The 27,500-nt window shown below is 42.9% G+C and overlaps 1 protein-coding gene across 1 annotated transcript in view; it reads left to right on the top strand.

Moving 5' to 3' along the window:
- The window catches only part of ptprsb (protein tyrosine phosphatase receptor type Sb), a 97,003-nt gene that overhangs the window by 43,607 nt on the left and 25,896 nt on the right, over window positions 1-27,500 (top strand). The window contains exons 8-11 of the mRNA XM_056446913.1: window positions 13,314-13,583; window positions 16,713-17,294; window positions 19,218-19,354; window positions 19,759-19,903. Of these exons, the coding sequence (XP_056302888.1) occupies window positions 13,314-13,583; window positions 16,713-17,294; window positions 19,218-19,354; window positions 19,759-19,903 (1,134 nt within the window). The remainder of the gene's footprint in view (window positions 1-13,313; window positions 13,584-16,712; window positions 17,295-19,217; window positions 19,355-19,758; window positions 19,904-27,500) is intronic.

Below are 27,500 nucleotides of genomic sequence, written 5' to 3'. Positions count from 1 at the left end.
TACTATACTATACTATACTATACTATACTATACTATACTATACTATACTATACTATACCATACCACTAATCCCAAACTACACTATATTAATACTATACCCCACCAAACAACACTATACTATACTATACTATACTATACTATACTATACTATACTATACTATACAATATTAATACTATACCCCACCAAACAACACTATACTATACTATACTATACTATACTATACTATACTATACTATACTATACTATACTATACTATACTATACTATACTATACCATACCACTAATCCCAAACTACACTATATTAATACTATACCCCACCAAACAACACTATACTATACTATACTATACTATACTATACTATACTATACTATACTATACTATACTATACTATACTATACTGTACTATACTATACTATACTATACAATATTAATACTATACCCCACCAAACAACACTATACTATACTATACTATACTATACTATACTATACTATACTATACTATACTATACTATACTATACTATACTGTACTATACTATACTATACTATACAATATTAATACTATACCCCACCAAACAACACTATACTATACTATACTATACTATACTATACTATACTATACTATACTATACTATACTATACTATACTACTAATCCCAAACTACACTATATTAATACTGTACCCCACCAATCTATACTATACTATACTATACTATACTATACTATACTATACTATACTACTAATCCCAAACTACACTATATTAATACTGTACCCCACCAATCTATACTATACTATACTATACTATACTATACTATACTATACTATACTATACTATACAATATTAATACTATACCCCACCAAACAACACTATACTATACTATACTATACTATACTATACTATACTATACTATACTATACTATACTATACTATACTATACTACTAATCCCAAACTACACTATATTAATACTGTACCCCACCAATCTATACTATACTATACTATACTATACTATACTATACTATACTATACTATACTACTAATCCCAAACTACACTATATTAATACTGTACCCCACCAATCTATACTATACTATACTATACTATACTATACTATACTATACTATACTATACTATACTATACTATACTACACCACTAATCCCAAACTACACTATATTAATACTATACCCCACCAAACAACACTGTACTATACTATACTATACTATACTATACTATACTATACTATACTATACTATACTATACTATACTATATTAATACTATACCCCACCAAACAACACTATACTATACTATACTATACTATACTATACTATACTATACTATACTATACTATACTATACTCTACTATACTATACTATACTATACTATACTATACTATACTATACTATACTATACTATACCATACTATACCTTATCATACCACTAATCCCAAACTACACTATATTAACAATATACCCCACCAAACAACACTATACTATACCATTCTGTACTATACTATACTATACTATACTATACTATACTATACTATACTATACTATACTATACTACTGATACTATACTGTATCATACTATAAATACCAAGCTACACTGTATTAATACTGTGCACCACTATACTATACTATACCATACTATACTATACTGTACTGCACTGTACTATACTACAATATACTATACTATACCAGTAATAATATACTGTACCATACTATACTACTAATACTATACAGTACTGTACTACAAACACCAAGCTAAACTGTATTAATACTATGCACCAATATACTATACTATACTATACTATACTATACTATACTATACTATACTATAATACTAACACTAAACTACACTATATCAATACTATATTATATACTATATACTATACTATACTATACTATATTGCACTATACTACACTATAGAATACTATAATATACTGTTCTATATTAATACTATACACTGTTATACCATACTATACTATACCACTAATACTATACTACACTATATTAGCACCATACACTGCTACACTATACCATACTATACTACAATACACCATGCAACTAATACTATACCATACTATATTAATATCACACACTACTATAGTATACTGCACTATACTACCCTGTACTATACTGTGCCACTAATACTATACTACACGATATTAATACTATACACTGTTACACCATACTATGCTATGAATACTATACTGCTATAATACTATACTGTTGTATACTATACTATATAATGCTATACTGTTGTATACTATACTATATAATGCTATACTGTTGTTAACCAATACTATATAATACTATACTGTTGTATACTATACTATATAATACTATACTGTTGTATACTATACTATATAATACTATACTGTTGTATACTATACTATATAATACTATACTGTTGTATACTATACTATATAATGCTATACTGTTGTATACTATACTATATAATACTATACTGTTGTTAACCAATACTATATAATGCTATACTGTTGTATACTATACTATATAATACTATACTGTTGTATACTATACTATGTAATGCTATAATGTTGTATACTATACTATATAATACTATACTGTTGTATACTATACTATATAATGCTATACTGTTGTATACTATACTATATAATACTATACTGTTGTATACTATACTATATAATACTATACTGTTGTATACTATACTATATAATGCTATACTGTTGTATACTATACTATATAATGCTATACTGTTGTTAACCAATACTATATAATACTATACTGTTGTATACTATACTATATAATACTATACTGTTGTATACTATACTATATAATACTATACTGTTGTATACTATACTATATAATACTATACTGTTGTATATTAAACTATATAATACTATATTATACTATAATATGCAACTAATATTATACAATACTATACTACACTATACTATGTTGTTCTATACTATCCTATGCTATATAATATATAATACTATACTGTACTACTGATAGTGTGCTATACTACTAACACTACACTGTAATATACTACACTATTCTATACTTTATAATACAATACTATATAATACTTCTAACACTGTACTATACTAATACTATACGGCACTATACAAGTAATACTATACTTTACTGTACTATACTATATTTTTCTATACTATACTATGCTATATAATACTATACTATATTAAACGATACTATACTATACAAATAATACTATACCATACTACTAATACTGTACTATACAACACTATTCTATAATACACTATGCTATACTACACTGTAATGTACTCAGTTAGTGAAGGTGCTGAAGCCGCTGCGTGCAGATGTGTGTGTGACCAGACTCACTCTGTGTTCAGGTGCTGCATGACGCCTTTACTAATACTGCACACGTGTGCGTGTGTGTGTGTGTGTGTGTGTGTGTGTGTATGTGTGTGTGCTTCTTACTCATGTTCTTCATTTTTAAGTTTGTATGTTTTGAGTTATTAATGACACTAATTTCACTCACCAATAACTGATGAGTAACATGTCAAGTCCAGGTGTGTGCGTGCGTGCGTGTGTGTGTGTGTGTGTGTTTCAGTTCTGATGTCTTAAGTTTCTTTATGAAGTGATTTTCTCAGAGTAGAGCGAGGCCCAGCCACATGTTCTCATATTGTGTATAACTCAGTATATCTGCCACACACACACACACACTCACACACACAGACACAGAGACAGCGCTCAGCTAAATGAGTGTGTATGAATACGAAGCCGTGGCCTTTTTACTCTCTCTGTGTGTTTTCCTGGTTTTCTTCTCTGCTTTCCATCTCAAACCCCTCTTACACCCTCAGAGCTGCGAGAAGGTTGGTGTGTTTTTGTTTCTTTTCTCTCTTTGGTTTGGTTATTTGGGTTTGATTATGCTGCAGTGGAGCAGTGAGCAGCGGCCAGAATAGCGCTGGTCAGGTGTGTGTGCGTGTGCGTGCGGTGCGGCGAAGGGCCGCGGGCGTCGCCTGTGTTGCATTGTGGGATCTTGTTTGCAATCTTGCGCTGGAAGAGCCTCTCTCTGTCTCTCTGCACGCGTTGCCATGGAAACCCAGCAATTGGAAGCGAGCGGCGTCTGCATGCGGCGTCTGCATGCCTGCGTCAGTGTGTGCATCAGTGTGTGTGTTCTGTGCTTCACCGCTGTGTGTGTGTTTGTGCCCGTGTTTCTGCATCTGTCTCTGTTTGTGTATATGTGCATGTGTCTCTGTGTGTGTGTGTGTGTGTGTGTGTGCGCTCCAGTGATGGACATGCGTTCTGCAGAGCATCATTCACTGATCTGGAAGTGTCGCTTCATTCGCAGCGCTGGATTGGCTGGCGGCTCATCAATATTCAGTATCAGCGAGCTGTCAGTCAAAGCTGGCCTGAGGAATGAAGAGCGCTGCGTTAGACTGATTCTCTCACACACACACACACACACACAAGTGCTGATTACTGTGAAGACGCGCAGCACAATCCTCGAGGAGAGCATCAAACACACCGAGGCGGATCGGCTGGCAGCAGCTGGGCTCCTCTACATGTATTATTACAGTAGAATCTGGACGCAGCCTTGATGATGTAAGCTGAGACTGCATAAGTCAGAGATGCAGTGTCAGACACAGTGCACTCAATGGAGCTAGTGACGTCACTGTGAGGGGCGGAATTAGGTGAGCCCTTTAAAAGGCATTGGATGCAGCTCAGATTGCACTGCAGCGGGTCTGCAGCTCGAGCCCTCTCCTCTATCATGCACATTTAGGAATAACAGATGAAAATGTCCAATGCTAATGCTGAGATGTGCACAGAGAGACTGAGTGAGGAAGATAATCTATGATGAAACTGGTTAGCGTGTGTGTCGATAGAAACGCTGCCTTATTCACTGATGTTTAATGCAGGATTAGAGTATTGCACATAACTATAATCCATGTCTTTAGATGGAGACGCAGCTGATGAGGATTCATTTATACAGCACTCTGACAACACAAACCTCTGAGGACAGCTCAGTATTGTGTTATCGTGTGTGTTGTGTCAGGATCTGTTCAGTTCTCCATGTTCTGATGCTGGGATGTGAACTGCAGCATGGAGAGCTCAGCTGAATACACCGCTCTGCCTGTTTACCCAGTCGACAACATCAGAAACTCTCCCATTAAGTAAATGACACTATTCTTTAGTGTTCCTATCAGGGGCGGATTGGCCATAGGGAGCACCGGTGGCCTGATGGTCTCTCTGGCCTGCCACTGTTAATCTGAGCCGACCCCCAACCCCTTCCCCTCACTCTGGGTCTTTACGTACCGATCGCTCGGCCCACACAGAATCTGCACGAGCAGAAATCCACAGATATTTAGCTCATCATCGAGTCTGTGTGTTTACTTGTGTAAATGTGTGTGACTTTATATCCAGTTTTTAAATTCATTTCTGTAATATTATTGTGATTTAATAACAGTAATATTAATTAAATTAATTTGAAAAGTGAATCAATATTAATGTACACACATTTACTCTACTAAACACACAACTCTTCTGTCTTTTAATAGCTATATTATATGAAAGACTTGCTTTGTTTACCATTTGCTTTGTAAACATTAAATATTCAAGAGTTGACCCTGAGCTGATGACTGATTATAAAGTGTGTTTGGCATGCTGACCCCGGGAGAGAGCCCTGAGCTCAGAAGATCCTGGAGCCCGGGGCTCCCTCCCGTTTGCAAGGCGAGAGGGGAGTTTGAGCTCAGGTAGATCTGGAGAACTCCTCTGCTGTAGTAACAGATAGTTATTGCTCTTACGAGATAACGACGGAGCATGTCTGTGGTGCTGATTTAGATTAGTCAATTAACTTAAGTTGCATGTTTTTGGACGGTGGGAGGAACCTGGGGGAAACACACGTGAGCACGGGGAGAATGTGTAAACTGCACAGAAACATCAGCTGGCTTGATAAGGACTAGAACCAGTGATGTTCTTGCTGTGAGGCAACAGGGCTAACCACTGGGCCACCGTGCCACACATCTAGGAAAGGAGGAGGAGTAGGGGTGGAAGAGGAGATTCTTCAAAATGAAGATGGCTGTGATATGAACTGAGGGTGTTTATAGAGGCTTAGGAATCGTCTGATTGGTCAATCATACATTGAATAATGCGGGGCCGGCTGCAGCAATCATCAGCACGGGATCCTCTCCACATTAGTTTATAAATAAACTTCACCAAGTTAAAAAGCTGTTATATTTTATTTCTTATATTAGGTTTATTTATGATGCTCCTGAAATTATTCTGTGTAAATCTGCTGATTTGTTACAAAATTCTCCACAGAAATGGCAAAAAACATCCGCAGATTCTGTCTGGCCCTACTGATCGCTCCGCTATACTGACCACCGATCGGTCAAGTGGCCTGATGGTCAATCTGGCCTGCCACAGTGACTCTGACCACACCCGACACACACCAAGCCCCCCTCCCCCCTCCCCAAAAGCTCTTCTTCACATACTTACAGCACCCCCCCCCCCCCCGCCAATCACTCCCATTAGGTTATAATCATGTTAATTAAAGCATTTCACAGTGTTTCAGTCTCGTGTTATATTAATGTTCTCAGAACGTTTTCTATCAGCGCAAAATAAACGTAAAATGAACGCAACACAACAATAAATATGTGTTTAAGTGAGCAGGAGTTTGGCGCCACCTACTGACTCGCATCAGCAGCACACTTAACAGCGACAGTGATCGGAGATCATTCTCTAAACAAAACCTTACACATGCAAAGACATTTTGTGTTGTGTAGACACACACTGAAGCGTTCAGATTTTATCTTCAGCCAGTAATTAATTAATCCCTTTTATTGATTAGTGCTGTAATCGATCATCCTCTGTGTTGACCTGATCATGCTATTATTGCGTAAAGTTGCTGGCATAGAAACATCAAAACTACTGCTCTTACTCAGAGTTAGTGTCTTGTTTCTGGTCTGAATATCTACACACTCTTAAATCAGTCTGCATTTTCTAGACGAGCACAGCACATGTAGTCTTGTTTTCAGAGTTTCTCCTTAAAACAAGCAGAATAATCTGGGGGAGGCAGAATAATGCTTTTGAAGGGATGTCATTCAGCTTCCCCCAGATTATTCTGCTTGTTTTAAGGAGAAACTCTCTTCATTTCCCCTCACTATCTCTGAAAACAAGACTACATGTGCTGTGCTCGTCTAGAAAAGGCTGACTGATTTAAGAGTGTGTAGATATTTGGACTGGAAGCTTAAGGAAAGCTCAAATCATTTCCCAGACTGTCTCTGAGGGGTCCGCTCCTGTTTTCCAGTGAGATCAGAATAATAATCCTGATCAGTGGCGCTCTGTAGTCAGTAGTGCAGCAGGGTTCATCTCTCTCTCGTCCGTCAGCTCGTGTGTGTCTCCGTCTGATGGTCTGTCTCTGCATGTGCTGCATGAAGTCTGCTCTGCTTTACTGGAGTGTCTGAGGTGTTCATCAGGAGTGTGTCTGTCATCAGAGCGTGGCCTGTTTTCATTCTGTCAGCTCCGTGATGAAAGCAGAGTGACGTGCGCTGCGTACGGAGAGGCAGGAGCGCAGGCGTGACGGGAGGAAGACGAGCGCTTCTGAACAACACACACACACACACACACACATGATCTGATGCAGGAGCAGTCACTGAACTCTCGTCACTGATCAGGTTTATTTAACACACGAGCGACTGCAGCTGATGTCCCGGTGCACTGTCGCTGCGCTCCCCCTTTCAGCCGGAGGAGAGATTGTGTTTGGATTGTAATAGCTCTATCACAGGCTAATCTCGCTCCGCGTCCTCACTGTAGAGCAGATCAGGTGTGCCGTGAGGGTATTGTCCACATCCCACTGGAAGCTCCAGCTCTTAATCTCTGTAGACGCTGGCTGAAGGTCATTGAATGGATATATTCTAATATCCAGCATCTGAACTGAGTCCTAATGTCTGCATTGTGCTCTTGTGTGCACGGCGCATGTGTGTGTGTGTGTGTGTAATGTGCATGGGGATGGTTGCATTACTGCATGCACTAACCCGACCTGTGCACTCCTGTAGATCCTCCAGTATCACTGTGTCCAATTCTGGGTGTCCTTTGGTTAATGCCGTCTCTAAATCAAGCCTTTAATGTGACTGTCAGACGTGTGTGTGCTGCTGTCTGAGAGACGAGCTGATCTGAAGCGCAGCTGGATGTTTCCTCTTTGCTAAACCGTAGATTTCAGCGCTTGATCCAGTCTCTGCAGTCCCCGTAAGCCTCGGCGTCCCAGAAAGCTTTGCTCAGACTCACGCCTCTCCATCAGGCGTCTCGAAAGCACAAGAAACAAGAACCTGGGCTTCAGATGCGTCTTAGCGAGGCTTAAGTGTGTCTGTCGGTGGATTATTCAACATTACAGAGACATCGGCCGTCTGAAACACCTTTGCCTAGTTCTGCTGAACAGAACTCTCAGGATTCTTAGATTATGAGCGCTCAGATCAGTCCAATAATCAGAGTTTATTAGTGTTCACACACAATCTGTCATCATTTACTCTACTCACATGCTGTTTTAACCCATTAACCCTCATTAGCCGCATTTCCACTGTCAGGCCAGTGCGAGCCAGGGCTTTTACCGGGACCGTGCCAATAGCCCAGGAGCATGAGCAGTGAGGCTGAAATCATGTGGAGTTTCCACTGTCGGGTTAGTAGCTGGAGTCACACAAACCTCGTTCCCAGAACATCCCCCAAATCAAACATCAGGCAGATAAAGCCCACCATCACATCATCCCCAAACCATTAAACTGAAGACCACCGACACACACAGATGAGCCGCTACGGTACAGCACTACACTATAGGTCTATACGCACAGGCCTGTGTGTTTCAGTCAGTATATTAGTTTACTCACCGACCCACTGCTGACATCGTACATCGAGTGGTCTCTCCACTAACAGAGGAATGACCCAGCACACAACCCATAATATAGCTAAAACCACAGAGATGTTCCGCTAATAACTCGGTATGAGATGTGTTTAATATCATCCTGGTTCAGAGAGACGCCGTCAAACATTCAGCCCAAATGCTCCAGAGAGAGCTGACACAGATGAACATGACACTGAGCAGGTGATTCCCCTTTATTAAGAGGATCATGTAAGGATGATGCAGATCATTGGCTTATCTTAAGTGTTCAGTGTTTCAGGACATCAGAGCAGTAATCAAATATAAGCTGCGTCCCAAATCACATACTTGTGCACTATTCTACGCCATTTTGTAGTATAATAGTGTCAGTAGAGCGTTCAGACTGAAAATAATAAGTGCACTTTAAATACCCGGATGATGCACTTATTCAAGCCGCTCAAATGAAGTGTGGAATGATGGACACTTCACACACTCAACACCTCCTGATGGAGAATAATGCAGCAATACTCACGGCAGGTATTACACTCTGTTCATTTACTTCACTGATTTGGCAATCATCAAACATCATCAACAGTTTAAATCTCCGCTTAGTAAATAAAACATTAGTGCTCCATTTGAGACGATACTACATACATATACTGTACTGCTGAGTGTGTAAGTGTGTAGTGCATGAGTGTATAGTGCTCCAATTGAGACGACACTACATACATATACTGTACTGTTGAGTGTGTAAGTGTGTAGTGCATGAGTGTATAGTGTGCCATTTGGGACGACACTACATACATATACTGTACTGTTGAGTGTGTAAGTATATAGTGCATGAGTGTATAGTGCGCCATTTGGGACGACACTACATACATATACTGTACTGTTGAGTGTGTAAGTATATAGTGCATGAGTGTATAGTGTGCCATTTAGGACGACACTACATACATATACTGTACTGTTGAGTGTGTAAGTACATAGTGCATGAGTGTATAGTGTGCCGTTTAGGACGACACTACATACATATACTGTACTGTTGAGTGTGTAGTGCATGAGTGTATAGTGTGCCATTTGAGACGACACTACATACATATACTGTACTGTTGAGTGTGTAAGTATATAGTGCATGAGTGTATAGTGTGCCGTTTAGGACGACACTACATACATATACTGTACTGTTGAGTGTGTAAGTGTGTAGTGCATGAGTGTATAGTGTGCCGTTTGGGACGCAGCTATAGCCTCTATATCACTGTGCTCAGCAGATATTCACTAATAAAGCTCTACATTTACCTTTTCAGTTGTAGATTTTCCACATCATATGAACACAGAAACCCGTGTTTGAGCACATAAAGCACATTTCTCATGTGCAGTTTCCCCCAATGCGTTTATAAAGCAGCGCTGCAGGACTGATGACAGAAGAGAAGGGAGTTTCTAAAGGCTTGACTCCCCCAATAATGCTCTGTTTGCAGGATTTGATTAATACTTGATCAATAATATTTCAGAACTCCTCCGCTGTTTATTGTCTTCAGTAAATATGGAAGCTGTTTTTCTCAGATTGGCCTTTATAAAGTGAAAGTTGAAATGGCTGAAACAGTGTAATTGATCTGTATTGGATATCCCTGCGCTGCTCTAGCTTGTGTGTGTTTTATTCTGCTTTATTTATTGAATCTGATTTGATTATATCCCATATCTGTAATGAATGATTTGAGTATAGCTCAGGCTGTTTATCTAGATCTGACACTGTTGTGTTGAGTCTACAGAAGTGGACACGTCATTAGTAGAGTTCTCTGTCTTTCTGTTGTGTTCATATATTGTGGATTCTCTCCAAAATAAAGAAAGAAAGAAACCCATCCGCTCACCGCATCAGCAGAGCTCTTTCAGCCGGTCTCTCACACACACACACACACACACACACACACACACACACACACACACACACACAGGCATCTAAACGCGCACGTTTCATGCACAAACACACCTGTTAAACTTGACCAACTCTGGCCAGCTGAAGTTACTGGCTGCTGTGTGTTTAATATGGTGTAAAGATTATTCTGCGTTATTGAAACATGGAGGAGGACGCAGCAGAGAGAAGGCACTTATTAAATTAAACTGCTGTATTATTTCCTGCAGCAGCAGCAACATTTAAAAGAGAATCATGAGGGCGATCATAAGCAGAAGAGGCCGAGTCTATCAGTGCTTTATGGAAGATCTGAAACTGAGCAGCGACATGTTTTTCTTTCTCTTATTGATTGATTATTTTGGCTCATGTACTCGTGTGTGATCAGAACACTAGTGTAATGACAGCGGCTCGCCATCTTTACTAGACTCAGGCAAACTCCGCCTCTCTTTCCACTCCGCCCTGAAGCCCTAGCTGGCCCTCTTTGGCCCTCTTTGGCCCAAGGTATTCGGCGGGCTGAAAAAGGCTGGCTTCTGACCCTGAGGAAGCCTTGCTTTGGCCTGATCAGGTCCCGGAAGAGACAGTGGAAACGCGACTTGCCCTGGCTCGCTCGCTTTAGGTGCGCTAGTGGAAACGCGGCTGTTGTCCACCAGAAGAGTATCAGATTAACACTCACTGACCATCCTTCAGTCTGGGGGATCATCTGTGCTTATGCTGTTAAACCATTATAATAGACATAAAGCAGTCATCACAGACTGAAGAGCTTTAGATGCTGAGTCTCCATATCTGATTTATTAGATATTACTGAGCACTGTTACTTCTTCATTTGTCAAAAAGCATTACTTCGCTACAGCAATCCACATATAAACACTTTTAGACGATTTTTAGTGGCTAAATACAAATTAAATACCAGAAAACTACGAATACTACTGTAGAAATTAAGGTCTGCTTTACTAATATCGTTAAAAGTATGAATAAATATGGCTCATATTCCTCAAAATATAGACAGGAGCAGGGAACGCCCTTATATGGGCTGGCAGTGGCTTCAGTTTCCTGTTCAGCTTGCCCGGGTTATTAGTTTCAGGCTGTCTCATCTCTCTCTCTCCCCATCTCTCTCTCGCTCGCTCTCTCTCTCCCCATCGCTCTCTCTCTCTCTCTCTCTCTCTCTCTCTCTCTCTCTCCTCTCTCCTTCGCTGTGTGTTTTCAGTCTGACCTGCTGATTTCTAAGAATTCAGAAAGCTGTATTTCTTAGCACATCCTCTCTCTCCTCTCTCTGTATCGCTCTCTCCATCTCTCTCTCTCCATCTCTCCTTCATCTCCGTGTCTGGATGCGGGGCTGTCAGCGCTCCACCTCAGCCGACTGGATTAGCATAACCTCCAGAGTTTCTCGCTGTTTCTTTCTTATTTCTTTATTTATTTCCTCTGTCTGATGTAGATCCACCAGCAGCTTCTCCCCGCGGAGCCTCAGCTTCTGCTGCAGATCCACATCATTTGTCCTAGAATGTAGCAACACACACACACACACACACACACACACACACACACACAGACGAATAATTGTACACACACACACACACACACACATGCACAGGTTGGTTTTTGTGGTTCATGAGGACTCTCAATAGGCTTGATGTGTTTTATATGGTTAAACAGTCACCCTTCAGTGTCAAAAAATCTTGTGAAGAATAATAATAACAAGACATGTGCTCATAAACTGCCTCTTTACTGTAATATGTAGGTCATACCCATGTCATTATGCAAATAATGTGTCCTCATAAACCACCAAAACCAGCACACACACACACACACAGTGTAGATCTGTCAATGGCGACTGCAGTCCTACAGCTCAGCTGACTATACAGCAGTTAGAGCACTAGACTATTCGCAGGGGCTGTTAGCATGCGCTGGATTGTAGTGAACACTAGTTAGTGTACTGAGCTGCAGATGTGTGTCGACTTACGTGTGTGTTCCCTATCTGTGGTACTGCGCCATCAGGCATGAAGAACGTGCTTGCAGACGTGCTCTATAACACACACACACTCCTTCTGTCCAACACGGTGATCAATACACTCGATATCTGCAGCTATTGATCAGGAGGAGTCAGTGCTGGACACACACTCTCGCTCACTGATGATGTGCATTTAAAGTGACAGTCACCAGAGCTTGATCTTCGAGTGTGTTTTCTAGTCTAGAAAATGACTGAAGCTTTGTTAGATATCTGGACCAGAAACAGGACACACTACTGTAAGTAAAGGAGCATGTTCAGCAGTGTGTGTAAGGCTGGTGTGTGTGACGGGCTCGGGCCGGCGCACTGGAGCACAGGCGGAGGGGCTCTTTCATGAATACGCATCAGCACAGTTCTGCGTGTGCGTTTAGCTGCTCGTGTGTTGGTCAGAAACACAGCTCTGACCTTGATCTGGGATTCAGATGTGTCCTCAGGGTGATCGCGCTCCATCCTCTAGGCAGCGCTGTGTTTATCAGAGTGTCCTGTGAATATGAAAGTGTGTGTATCGAGCAGTCTTCTGCCATTGTTACGCGTGTGTGTGTCTGTGTGTGTTCTCTGTGGTCTGCAGTTCGCCGTGTTCCTCCGCGCTTCACCATCGTTCCCACCAGCCACGAGATCATGCCGGGCGGCAGCGTGAACATCACCTGTGTGGCCGTGGGCTCCCCGATGCCGTATGTTAAGTGGATGCTGAACAGCGAGGATCTGACGCCCGAGGATGAGATGCCGGTCGGACGGAACGTTCTGGAGCTCAACGGCGTTCGAGAGTCGGCCAACTACACCTGCGTGGCCATGAGCAGCCTGGGCATCATCGACGCGGTGGCGCAAGTCATCGTCAAGTGTAAGAGGAGCAGCGTTTCATCTTTACCTGTCATAACACACTCAGTGCTCATCAGCACCTTCAATACTCACTGTTCTAGATTTAGATTGAACCCTCTGGTAGACTTTGCTCATGTTAGACCCAATAATGTTGGCTTTACATTTTAAATATTGACAGAATCATCAGAATAGTCCAAAACTAGGCCTTCGGTATGTGAATTAGCATGCCTAAAACAGTCACACTTGGGGTCTTCACGGTCAGAAATGACCACCATAGGAAATGAAGGGGAAATCAGCACACATATGAACCATCATGTTGTGTAAATAGTAAATCCATTTGCGCCGCTGTGGACTCGTGTGTGTGTGTGTGTGCTGGTCTATAAAGGAGGTGTGTTAAGGCGCATTGTTGAAGCGTTGCTATTCTGAGGAGCTGAAATAGACCGCACCATTGACTGAAAACTGCTGTAAAGTCCAGTTAACTGTGCACATTAAACACTCACACACTGCTGAACACACACAGGATGATCAGCAACACACACATATCTTTACAGATGTAAACAAAGGATTAAAATGATCCAGAAATGATGATTTTCTACATCAATATAAACAGCACTGCCTCCAGGCCTTCTTCACCTCGGGGGGCTTTATCAGTTCAGTCATGACCATCTGCATCTGTATAATGTTATTATTATCAGCAGGATTATTGATTATCTGCAGATTTATATTTGATTTAATAAACACACGTGTAGATGTGTCCAGCTGTGGGGTTTTGGAGACGTCTGCATCACCATATGGGTCATCAGAACAGGACGTGTGTTTGGATATAACTCCGTGTTTTGACCACACTTCATTATTATTGATCATTTATTCCTTTGCTGGAGATTAGAACTGAATTTAGGAATAGTTTTGAAGCAAATGTTTTAGCTTAACAAAGGAAATTAAACATGTGGGCTGATGGATGTGTTCAGTGGAGTGAGTTTCCACCGTTTCCTCACTCCACCAAAGTAAAGGAGTAAAGTAAAGAGAAAGTAAAGAGGCTGAATGGAGGAGGCTGGTTCTTTATCCTCACGCTGCAGATGCTCTGTTTAACTGTGTTCTCGCTAGTCAAGCATTCAGTTTTTACACTTATAAAGTCGCCATGTAAATAGCAAATGCACCATGGATCGACACAACTGACTCTTAAAGGGAATGAGAGACGTGACTCTGATTGGTTTATTCTCAAAACACAGCCAGAACTCATGAAGAGAATAAGCTCAACCCTGTTAGACCATGCACCGGGGTCAGAGCAGTGGATTCAGACATGGCCTTAATGCGTTTGTCCCTCCGCTTTAGACTCTGCGCCTAGATCATGAAGTGTGTGAAACAGACATATACACACATCTACAGTCTGACAGAATCAACAGAAGGAGCCGCTCCACACAGTCAGTGATCACATGTTTTCAGCAGATTAGGAGAATAACATGGTGTGCCAGATAAATAAACATTGTGAATCCTGATTTCATGTTGTTCAGTAATAATCAGCTGTACCGCAGTAACTGGGAGTTACAGTTTACTTTATACACTCTCACAAAAATGGTACAAACCCTGGTCACTGGGGCAGAACCTTATTAATGGACAGAATTGTACCTTAGGACAAAGAAACACATGTGTACCATTACAGTTTGTTCCTTTAAGGACAGGATTTGTACCATGGGAAACCAAAATGAACCTTTAGTTTTTGAAACCTGCAGATACATTATTGTGCCTTCAGCAAAGACATGCTGCTTTATCCAACATACCTGAATTTATTTTCAGTAAATATAAAACATCAAATACATTTATTAAAGTGTTTTTACAAGGTTTCTATTGTGTAAATGCAGATTTTACATTTACAATAAAGAATAAACAAGATTCCAACATTAATCAAAAGAGCAGCTCTTTAACACTTCACAGAAACACATTCTCACATCTACAATATCAAAGGGTTTAACCTTTCCAATCACCTAAAAGCTCATTTAATTGGCTTCATTTGAAACAGAATTATGCAGAAGTACTGAAGCAGTAAATGCAGTTTGATTAGTTTTACACTAGTGAAATGTCTGCATGAACACTCTGCATATGCAGGACTTTAGCCAGCTCATGTGTGTAGTGGAAACAAACGCCAAAAGGTGCAGATATCAATACTGAACATGTGTTTATCAGAGAATGCTGACCAAGTGTTTATTAAAAATGCCTTAAATGTGTAGTTTACAATACCTGGAGTTCAGTTTTACCTGCTGTTTTGTATTATTGAACATAATAATTCATGTTTATGAGTTTCTTTAAACATATGCTTTAATTCAGTGGTCACCAAACTTGGTCCTGGAGGTCTGGTGTCCTGCAGATTTGAGCTCCAACCCTAAACACACCTGAACAAGCTAATCAAGGTCTTACTAGGAATACTTGAAACATTCAGGCAGGTGTGTTGAGGCATGCTGGAGATAAACCCTGCAGGGACACCAGACCTCCAGGAACGAGATTAGTGACCCCTGATTTAAAGCATATGTGTAAAGAAACACATAAACAATAATTATTAAGTTCAATAATACAAAACAGCAGGTAAAACTGAACTATAGGTTTAAATAAATAATTAAAAATATATATCTAAATAAAATAAACTCCAGGACGGAGAGCGGTGACCCCTGCTGTAAATGAGGAGCCATGTTTTAACATGCTAATTCTTCATACATCACTGTGCATTTCCACTCATGTTTATTACATAGATATTGTAATAAAGGAGTTGTCCAACACTTCTGGACCTGTTCATGAGAACAGTTGTGTACCTTCATTTCAACTGTACCATATGAGCTACAACTCTAACAAAGGTACAAAACGGTTCCTTAAGCAGCAATATTCTGACCACGTCTCCCTTTTCCTGAGAGTGTGTGTGAGTGCCTTCATGAAGATCGTCATCCCAGATTAAAGAGGTTATTCAGCCCAATCAACACCAGTGAGAGCGCACACACACACACACACACACACACACACACACACACACACACACACTGCTCCTGCTGCTGAGCATCATCTACACCAGCAGAAAGTACAGTCCTGTGTTATGTCAAAGCAGACTGGATCTGTAAGTAGTGAAGCCGTGTGTTTCACTGATAACGTCTCTCTCGTGTATCTCCAGCTTTACCCAGATCTCCGGGGACCCCCATCGTCACAGAAACCACCCCCACCAGCATCACCATCACCTGGGACTCTGGGAACCCGGACCCGGTGTCCTACTACATCATCCAGTACCGCGCCAAATCCCCGGACAGCAAGTTCGAGACGGTGGAGTCCATCACCACCACGCGCTACAGCATCGGCGGGCTGTACCCCAACACCGAGTACGAGATGCGGGTGTCTGCGGTGAACAGCATCGGGCAGGGGCCGCCCAGCAGCCGGACGGAGGCCCGCACCGGAGAACAGGCGCCCGCCAGCCCCCCGCGCAACATCCAGGCCCGCATCATCTCCTCCAGCGCGGTGATGGTGCGCTGGGACGAGCCCGAGGAGCCCAACGGCCTGATCAAGGGCTACCGCGTCTACTACACCCTGGAGCCCTCGCTGCCCGTCAGCGCCTGGCAGATCCAGCACGTGCAGGACAGCACCATCACCACCGTGCAGAGCCTGCTGCCCTCCGAGACGTACACCATACGGGTGCTGGCCTTCACTGCGGTGGGCGACGGACCCTTCTCTGACCCCGTACACGTCAAAGTCAGACCCGGAGGTGAGCGTCTACTGCTAACCCTTGTGTGCTGTTGGGTCATCTTCAACCACTCTGGGCCGATTTAGAGTCTGTGTGTGTGTGTGTGTGTGTGTGTGTGTGTGTGTGTGTGTGTGTGTGTGTGTGTGTGTGTGTTTGTTTGTGTGAGTTTGGAGGGTTTGTGTGTTTAGGGTGTGAATTCATGTGTTTGGTGTGTGTGTGTGTGTTTGTTGTGTGTGTGTGTGTGTTTGTTGTGTGTATGTGTTTGTGTATTTGATGTGTGTGTGTGTGTGTTTGTTGTGTGTATGTGTTTGTGTATTTGATGTGTGTGTGTGTGTTTGTGTATTTGATGTGTGTGCGTGTGTGTGTGTGTGTGTTTGTGTATTTGATGTTTGTGTGTGTTTGGAGGGTGTGTGTGTTTAGGGTGTGAATTCATGTGTTTGTTGTGTGTGTGTGTGTGTGTGTGTGTGTGTGTGTGATTGTTGTGTTTGCGTGTGTGTGTGTGTGTGTGTGTGTGTGTGTGTGTGTGTGTGTGTGTTTGTGTATTTGATGTGTGTGTGTTTGTGTATTTGATGTTTGTTTGTGTGTGTGTGTTTGGAGGGTGTGTGTGTTTAGGGTGTGGATTCATGTGTTTGTTGTGTGTGTGTGTGTGTTTGTGTGTTTGTGTGTTTGCGTGTGTGTGTGTTTGTGTATTTGATGTGTGTGTGTTTGTGTATTTGATGTTTGTTTGTGTGTGTGTGTTTAGGGTGTGGATTCATGTGTTTGGTGCGTGCGTGCGTGCGTGCGTGCGTGCGTGCGTGCGTGCGTGTGTGTGTGTGTGTGTGTTTGGGGTGTAGATGCATGTGTTTGGTGTGTGTGGGTTTGGGGCATGGATGCATGTGTTTGTGTATGTGTGTGTCTTGGGTGTGTGTGTTTGGGGTATGTGTTTGTGTGTGTTTACAGGTTCGGTGTGTGTGTGTGTGTGTGTGTGTGTTTGTGTGTGTGTGTGTTTGGGGTATGTGTTTGTGTGTGTTTAGAGGCTCGGTGTGTGTGTGTGTGTTTGGTTGGGTGTGTGTGTGTGTGTGTGTGTGTGTGTGTGTGTGTGTGTGTGTGTGTGTGTGTGTGTGTGTGTGTGTGTGTGTGTGTGGGGTATGTGTTTGTGTGTGTTTAGAGGCTCGGTGTGTGTGTGTGTGTGTGTTTGGGGTGTGTGTTTGTGTGTGTGTGTTCTACAATGAATGAAGATTCGGTCATGGTTTACTCTCCCTTTACTCGTCTCAAACCTTCATGAGTTTCTTCTGTCCAACACTAAAGAAGATATTGTGAAGAATGTTGGAAACCTGTAATCACTGACTTCACTATTAGATTTCTCTACTATAGAAGTCAGTGGTTACAGGTTTCCAACATTCTTCACAATATCTTCTTTAGTGTTGGACAGAAGAAACTCATGAAGGTTTATGAGCACTAGAGGGAGTCAATGATGAGCGGATTGGGTGAACGGACCCTTTAAACCGCTGTGTATACGTCAGCACACACACACACACACACACACACACACACACACACACACACACACACTGCAGTAATGCTGATCTCCCCTGAGTTTTGTCTTGTTTCTAGTTCAGATATAGGTAAATGAATGCTGGTCTTGATAACACTTGTGGATTAATCAGATTTCACATTTCCAGACTCAAACAGACAGAAGCTGCTCTTATTCAGCTTTTTCTGCTTTGTGTGGAATATTATGGTGTGTTTAGGATGTGTCAGTGTTCCTGCTTTTACACAGTGTAAGATCAGGAAAACTCCAGCGATGTGGAGATGCAGAAGTGGACCAGAGCATTACGGTGAAGGCGCTGTACGGGTGAACTGATCTGTGCTGCAGTGGAGAAGCAGATGGACAACATCAGCACCTGCAGATCAAGTGTGTGATGAACTGTGTGTTCTGTGTTCTCTGTGTGTGTGTGTGTGCAGTTCCGGGTCAGCCAGGGAAGTTCCAGGCGGGCAGAGTGACGGACACCAGCGTGGAGCTGAGCTGGGAACCGGCCTTCTCCAAAGAGCCCGTCAAAGCCTACCAGCTGATCTATAAAGCTCCGGAGATCAGCTTCGAGGTCAGAAACACTCACAGTCACTCATTCACTCATTCACTCATTCATTCAGCTTAGTCCCTTTATTAATCAGGGGTCACCACAGCGGAATGAACCGCCAACTATTCCAGCATATATTTCATGTAGTGGATGGCCTTCCTGCTGCAATCCAACACTGGGAAACACCCATACATACTCATACACTACGGCCAGTTTAGTTGATCAGTTCCCCTATAGCGCATGTGTTTGGACTGTGGGGGAAACCGGAGCACCCGGAGGAAACCCACACCAACACGGGGAGAACATGCAAACTCCACACAGAAACACACACTGACCCAGCAAACAAGACACAAACAAACATATTTATCTGTGTGTGTGTGTGCGTGTGCGTGTGCGTGTGTGTGTGTGTGTGTGCTGTTGACCTGCAGGAGAAGAAGAGTCTGGAGCCTCGGCTGTCGTATGTGGTGGAGAATCTGCAGGCGAACACTGAGTACAGCTTCTCTCTGGCCGCCGTCTCCAGTAAAGGCATCGGAGCATTCAGCAACGAGATCCGCCGTCGCACCGCGCAAGCCAGTACGTCTGAGTGTGTGTGTGTGTGTGTGTGTGTGTGTGTGTGTGTGTGTGTGTGTGTGTGAGACTGCTCTAAATACATGCTTTATTTCTGGGAGTTTCTGGTCTAAATATGGAAGCACTCTTAAATACAGCAGCATTATGGAGTCGAGCACTACATCTAGTGTTGATTTCAGAATTAAGAAGAGTTTCATTAAAACAAGCAGAATAATCTGAGAATGGAGGAAGCAGGATGATCTTATTTAAAACAGGATGATTCTGTCACCCTCATTACTCTGCTTGTTTTAATGAGAAACTCTTTTCTGCTTCCTGATTTAAGGATGTTTGGATGTTTGGCCTGGAACTGAGACGAGTCAGAAAAGTGTTCCTGCAATTAATCACATGACTGTGGTGGTGTCGGACGCCGCCTCCTGATTGGCTGTTTAATCTGTGTTCATTTATCAGACAGGAAATGGAGGCCGGACGCTGTCAGTGCACACTAACTAGGGGGAGTTCAATAAGAGTGACGTGCTGAATTAAAGCCGTTAATGCAGCAGTGCTCAGAGTTAATGAATGCACATACACTTGAGAAATAATGTGTGTGTGCATTTCTCAGTGAATATAGGCTATATACACTCACCGGCCACTTTATTAGGTACACCTCACTAGTACCAGGTTGGACCCCTGTTTGCCTTCAGAACTGCCTTAATCCTTCATGTCAGAGATTCAACAAGCTACTGGAAATATTCCTCAGAGATTTTGCTCCATATTGACATGATAGCATCACACAGTTGCTGCAGATTTGTCGGCTGCACATCCATGATGCCAATCTCCCGTTCCACCACATCCCAAAGGTGCTCTATTGGATTGAGCTCTGGTGACTGTGGAGGCCATTTGAGTACAGTGAACTCATTGTCATGTTGAAGACACCAGTCTGAGATGATTGGTGCTTTATGACATGGTGCGTTATCCTGCTGGAAGTAGCCATCAGAAGATGGAGACACTGTGCTCATAAAGGGATGGACATGGTCAGAACAATACTCAGGTAGGCTGTGGCGTTGACACCATGCTCAATTGGTACTAATGGACCCAAAGAAAATCTCCCCCACACCATTACACCACCACCAGCAGCCTGAACCGCTGATACAAGGCAGGATGGATCCATGCTTTCATGTTGTTGAGGCCAAATTGTGAGCCGAGCATCTGAATGGGTCAGCAGAAATGGAGACTCATCAGACCAGGCAACGTTTCTCCAATCTTCTATTGTCCAGTTTTGGTGAGCCTGTGTGAATTGTAGCCTCAGTTTCCTGTTCTTAGCTGACAGGAGCGGCACCCGCTGTGGTCTTCTGCTGCTGTAGCCCATCCGCCTCAAGGTTGGACGTGTTGTGTGTTCAGAGATGCTCTTCTGCAGACCTCGGTTGTAACGAGTGCTTATTTGAGTTACTGTTGCCTTTCTATCAGCTGGAACCAGTCTGGCCATTCTCCTCTGACCTCTGGCATCAACAAGGCATTTGCGCCCACAGAACTGCCGCTCACTGGATATTTCCTCTTTGTCGGACCATTCTCTGTAAACCCTAGAGATGGTTGTGCGTGAAAATCCCAGTAGATCAGCAGTTTCTGAAATACTCAGAGCAGCCCGTCTGGCAGCAACAACCATGCCACGTTCAAAGTCTCTTAAATCCCCTTTCTTCCCCATTCTGATGCTCGCTCTGAACTGCAGCAGATCGTCTTGACCATGTCTACATGCCTACAGGCAGTGAGCTGCTGCCATGTGATTGGCTGATTAGAAATGTGCGTTAACGAGCAGTTAGACAGGTGTACCTAATAAAGTGGCCGGTGAGTGTACATGTTGGTGTGTTTCACCTGTCAGTTTCAGGAGTTTGGTCAGTCAACAGTGAGTTAGTCTCTGATTTGCTGAGATTAGTGAATGTGGTGTTTTGGGCACAAAAGTGGCACAAGCTGTTGAATTCCCCCGTCTGTTTATTCACCCTTCATCAGTCCATCTCTGGTGTAATTGTGTGTGTATGTGTGTGTGTGTGTGTGTGTGTACTGTATATATTCATATATATATATAATTGACAAGTATTTCCAGTAGATCTCTGGGAAAAAGCCAAAGCCACTGCTGAACTGGACTGGACAGGATCAGTGTTGTTCATATCTGCTCTTCTTCTTCTCCTCCTTCAGTGGTGTGTGTGTTTCAGTGTTTATAATGTGTGTGTGTGTGTGAGATGATCTAACACTCTTCTCAGGAGTTGTTCAGAGCTCTGCAGTAATGTGGGGAATCTCATGTTTTCCTGCATCATTAACGGTAAGTGAGGATGAAGCCGCATCCGTTATTGGAGTAAATTTAATTATTTTACTATACAGAGTCATAATAGACATAGCTGATCCAACACGACTGATTCTGAACACACACACACACACAGATCAGTGGAGAGCAGTCGCCATCCTATCATACAGACAGTGGGTGAGAGCTGTTACTAGGCTTGAATGGTGTTGCTATGGTTTTGGAAGTGGTTGCTAGGGTGTATTGAGTGGTTGTATGTTGTTGCTATGGCGGTATTATGATTTAGGAAGTGGTTTTTATGGTATGTGGCATGGTTATAATTTGTTTCTAAATTGCTAGGGTTTTGGAAGTGGTTGCTAGGGTGTATTGAGTGGTTGTATGTAGTTGCTATGGTGTTATGATTTGGCAAGTGGTTGCCAGAGTGTGTTGCATGGTTATATTTAGTTGCTAAGGTGAAAATTGGTTTGAAGTGCCTTTTTAAAGTGGTTTCTAGGGTGTATTGAGTGGTTGTATATTGTTGCTATGGTATTATTATGGTTTTGGAGGTGGTCGCTAGGGAGAATTGAATGGTTTTATGTTGTTGCTAAGGTGTTATTAGGATTCAGAAAGTGGTTTCAAGGGTGTTTTTCATTGGTTATAATTTTTGTTGCTAAGATGTTTTAAAAGTGGTTGCTAGGATTTAATGAGAGGTTGTATATTGTTGCTATGGTGTTAGGGTTTTAGAAGCAGTTGCTAGGGTGTATTGAGTGGTTGTACGTGATTGCTAAGTTATTATTATAATTTAGGAAGTAGTTGCTAGGGTGTATTGAGTGGTCATGTTGTTGCTAGGGTGTTATTACGGTTTCGAAAATGTCTGCTAGGGTGTATTGAACTGTTGCATGTTGTTGCTAGGATGATATCAGGGGTTTAAAAGGGGTTGATAGGGTGTATTATGTGGTTGTATGTTGTTGCAAAAGTGCTAGGGCGTTGTTAAGGATTTGGAAAAGGTTGATAGGGTGTATTGTGTGGTTGTTGCTAAGGTGTTGTTATGATTATAGACGTGTGTTGCTAGGCTGTATTGTGTGGTCATGTTGTTGCTAGGTATTTGGAAGTTATTGCTAGGGTGTATTGTGTGGTTGTATGTTGTTGTTATTAAGGTGTTGTTATGATTATTGAAGTGTGTTGCTAGGGTGTATTGTGTAGTCATATGTTGTTGCTAGGTATTTGGAAATCATTGCTAGGGTGTATTGTGTAGTTGTATGTTGTTGCTAAGGTGTTGTTAAGGATTTGGAAGGGGTTGATAGGGTGTATTGTGTGGTTGTTGCTAAGGTGTTATGATTATAGAAGTGTGTTGCTAGGGTGGATTGTGTAGTCATATGTTGTTGCTAGGTATTTGAAAAGTTATTAATAGGGTGTATTGTGTGGTTGTATGTTGTTGCTAAGGTGTTGTTAAGGATTTGGAAGGGGTTGATAGGGTGTATTGTGTGGTTGTTGCTAAGGTGTTGTTATGGTTGTGAAAGTGGCTTTTGGGGTCTTTTTGAGTGATTTTATGTTGTTGCTATGGTATTAGCATTTAGCAAGTAGTTCCGTGGTTGTATGTTTGTGTCAGCATTTTGTTCATAAGTGGTTGCTAGGTACTACTGAATGGCTGTACTTTGTTGCTAAAGTGTTATCAGTGTTTAGAAAGTGCTTGCTAGGATATATTGAGCAGTTGTGTAATGTTGCTAGGGTGCTATTAGGGTTTTGGATGTGAGCTCAGGGTTGTGAGCTGATGGTGGCTGTGATTGATTATGAGCGTGTCTCAGGTCTTGCTATTTTAATAACTCTCTCAGCTCTGCTAAGGGTCCAGTCAATTACCCAGACCAGACCAAAGCCTCACATTAACCGCGGTATTAATGACCCATAATACCCATAATTCTATACACTCACAGCTGACAGGCTTAGTGTGTGTGTGTGCGTGCGTGCGTGTGTGTGTGTGTGTGTGTGTGTGTGTGCGTGTGTGTGTGCGTGTGTGTGTGCGTATGCGTGTGCGTATGCGTGCGCGTGTGTCTGTGTGTGTTGGTAAGAAGGTCCGTGTGCTAATCACAGGAGCAGGTACTGTATGCTCGTTTACTATTCTCTGAAGCGTTTCCTTCATGTTTATAACTGCTGGTGTTTGTTTGTCCTGGACAGTGTGGTGTATTGATCTGATCAGGAGGCTCCTGTGCTGCTCAACACTCATAATCACTCAAGTTTAACTGTTGTATAACTGCAGCCGTGTCGTCAGGCAAATTCACTAGTAAGTCTTTTTTTAGTACTGAATGCTGCAGACGGAGCGGTGACAGATGACGGTGGTATGATGAGTTCTCAATGGCTCTTGTTCACACACACACACACACACACACATGCACACACACACGCACAGATCCTCCAGTGTGTGTCTTCTATAACAGACACAGAGCTGATCCTCTGCTAATTAAAGCTCATTTGAGCAGAGTTTGGTTTTCTCAGGGTTTGCTCTCCATCTGCTCAGTCATCGTGATCCCGCACGGATCCGTCGCTCCATCAATCATGCCTGGTTTCCACGGCAACAGTGCTGCTATTGGTTACAGGCGCGGCGATGCTGTAATTAGCTGTCTGTTCTGGTCAATATGTTGATCGGATGCTTGTTTGGAGCCGGATTCTGACAGACTGACGCATTATTCCTCCTCCTCATTCTTCCTTTGTTAGCATCATTAATCTTTGAACACTTCTGTTGTCTGTAATTGTGTGTCCCGCGTCTGTCCTGAGGGTCAGAGTCAGCCGCCGTCACTGAAGCGCCGCAATAAAGCAGATCAATTTCAGTTCAGTCCTCAAATCCATTCAGCATGAAAGGAAGAAGCTGATCTTCATCACACACACACACACACACACACACACACACACACACACACACACTGTGAATGCTGTGCTCCCTCATCAGTGTGCAGTATTTCAGCAGTGTTCCCTCAGTAGACATCACTCCTCTCTCACTACAGTAAAGGCTGTGTAAAGCTCCTGCAGAAGTGTGAAGAGTGTTGATCAGAGTTAAAGCAGCAGATTATTACTGTTCAGGTGTGTTACGATGATGATTGTTTTTCAGCTTTACAGCAGGTGTGCACTACTGCATGACAGTCCAGTTCAGAAAGTGTGTGTGCTGTTCTGGAAGTCCTCGATGGTGGGCATTCCCAGGTGGAAATACAAAGAATAAAGGAAACCTTGAGCATAGCTGCTGTTCACAGATATTAATGTCAATATGAAGATGATACTCTATTAGTATTAGTACCTATTATATAAACAAACTTATAAACCATATCTCTAACACAGTGTCTGCTGCAGGAGGACAGGAGGAGTGTGTCCTACAGGTGGTTTGTCAAGCCCACTCACCTGCGTGGAGCACACTCATGCATCATAGCGTTATGTGCTGCAGTGTGTGTGTGTGTGTGTGTGTGTGTGTGTGAGAGTGTGTCTGAGCCTCGCACATTATCTGGAAGACTATTCCAGAGTTTAGGAGCCATAAATCAGAAGGCTCGACCTCCTTTAGTGGACTCTGCTATTTTAGGTACTAGCTAGAGTTTAGAGATCTTCAAGAGCGGGTTGGGTTGTTCAGGGTGTCTGCGGAGTCTTAAAATATAATAAAAGCTGATAAATCACTTTAGAGAAATTTAAAGCCCAGACATCCTAAGTGTCCTGGAAGTTCTGGGAGTCTCCCGCATATGCATAGGGACTCCGGGATGCCCACAAATGAATGATAATCTCCCTGGAAAGCAGGTTTCTCCCCCCGCTCGCGCACTCCTCTCCAATGCATCTCTTTGTGCTGTTCAGATTCGTCGTGCACAACCCAATCACCCCCCACTCCGCTTGTCAAATACGTCGCCCACCCCCCGCTCTTCAGATACATCGCGCACCCAGCAAACTCCCGCAACCTCCTGCTAATCATCGATGTCCCACCCGGAAATGACTTTTCCCATGTGTTTATAGTTGTGTTGTAAAGTTTGCCTGATTTTAATCTGCGGATATTGCAGTTTCATCGTTTACCGCAGTAACCAAGGCAACACCGTTACTCCTGCTGTTCTGTAGGCGCCCCCTGCTGGATTACCGTCTTTATTCAGTAGATGAGCAGTGTTTTAGTTTAGGATTAGATCCTGACAATCAATAATTAATAAAAAATACCATCAGTTAAAATGTCGCCAATGCTGCTTGTTGAAACCTAAAGTGGCGATGAGTCTGGCGATGAGTCTTTCTAAAGGTCTTAAAAGGTGTTGAATTGCACTCTGGTTCAGGTATATACGCAGCTGTAGCGAGACAGAAGCTCGGTCAGATAAACAGGATAAAGCAATACAGAACTGACCAGCAGCCGGTGTCAGGTGGAGAACACTGGGGGGATGTGGATATATCTGCTAGAGCTGCTGAGAACTCTGGCAGCTGCAGCTTCACTGACTGAAGCTTAGAGGATGCTGGACGACCAGAGCATTACAGTCATCTAATCTAGAGCTCATACAAGCATCAGCCAGCTTTCTGCATCTGAGATGGAGGGCATACGGTAGCTGAGCGATGTTTCTTCAGATGATGGAAGATGTTCAGCCTTCATGAAAGTGGACAGTGATTAAAATCATTCTAATGTTGGCCTCATTTTAGGGTTAGGGTCACCAAACTTCCAGATTTGTCTCCTGCAGTTGAAGTGCGACCTGGGTCATTTTGGGCCCGTGTGTCATCAGGAGGGCTGAGTGTAATCTGAGTTTGATGATTAGTTTTATTGATCTGAGCTCTTCCTGTGCGCTGCTCTTCATGTTGTATTGATTCTCTTCAGTTTTCCTCTTGATGTGTGTGTGTGTGTGTGTGTGTGTGTGTGTGTGTGTGTGTGTGTGTGTGTGTGTGTGTGTGTGTGTGTGTGTGTGGTCAGGGTCTGCCCCCCCCCACACTCCACTGCTCCAGTATGGGCTCCAGCTCTCTGCGGGTCAGCTGGGCTCCTGAGGGCCGGGTCGGGGGTCTGCAGCTGCGGTTCGGGCCCCGCAGGGGGGTGGAGCAGCAGGTGGTGCAGGTGGAGGCGAGCGCGGGGCAGGTGGAGCTGCAGGGGCTGAACAGGTGGAGCTGGTACTGGGTGACAGTGCAGGAGCTCACAGCGCTGGGGGACCCGGGGACCAAGAGCACCCCGGTGGAATGCAGGACGGGTGAAGACGGTAACCGGTGAAATATTATACACTGTCGTCATGGAAATGTTTCATTAAACGGCACTTTAACTGTACATGTAGAACTATATCAGCGCTCTGAGAGTGTAGTGAGACATTGGCTGCGTCCGAAACTGTATACTTTCACACTATATAGTGCGCTAAAATCAATATGCGAGTCGAGTAGTGT

The sequence above is a fragment of the Danio aesculapii genome, chromosome 2 (genome assembly GCF_903798145.1).
Source record: "Danio aesculapii chromosome 2, fDanAes4.1, whole genome shotgun sequence".
Taxonomy (NCBI): domain Eukaryota; kingdom Metazoa; phylum Chordata; class Actinopteri; order Cypriniformes; family Danionidae; genus Danio; species Danio aesculapii.
The sequence above is the reverse complement of the archived record's forward strand: the minus strand, read 5'-3'. Positions and strand labels throughout refer to the sequence as shown.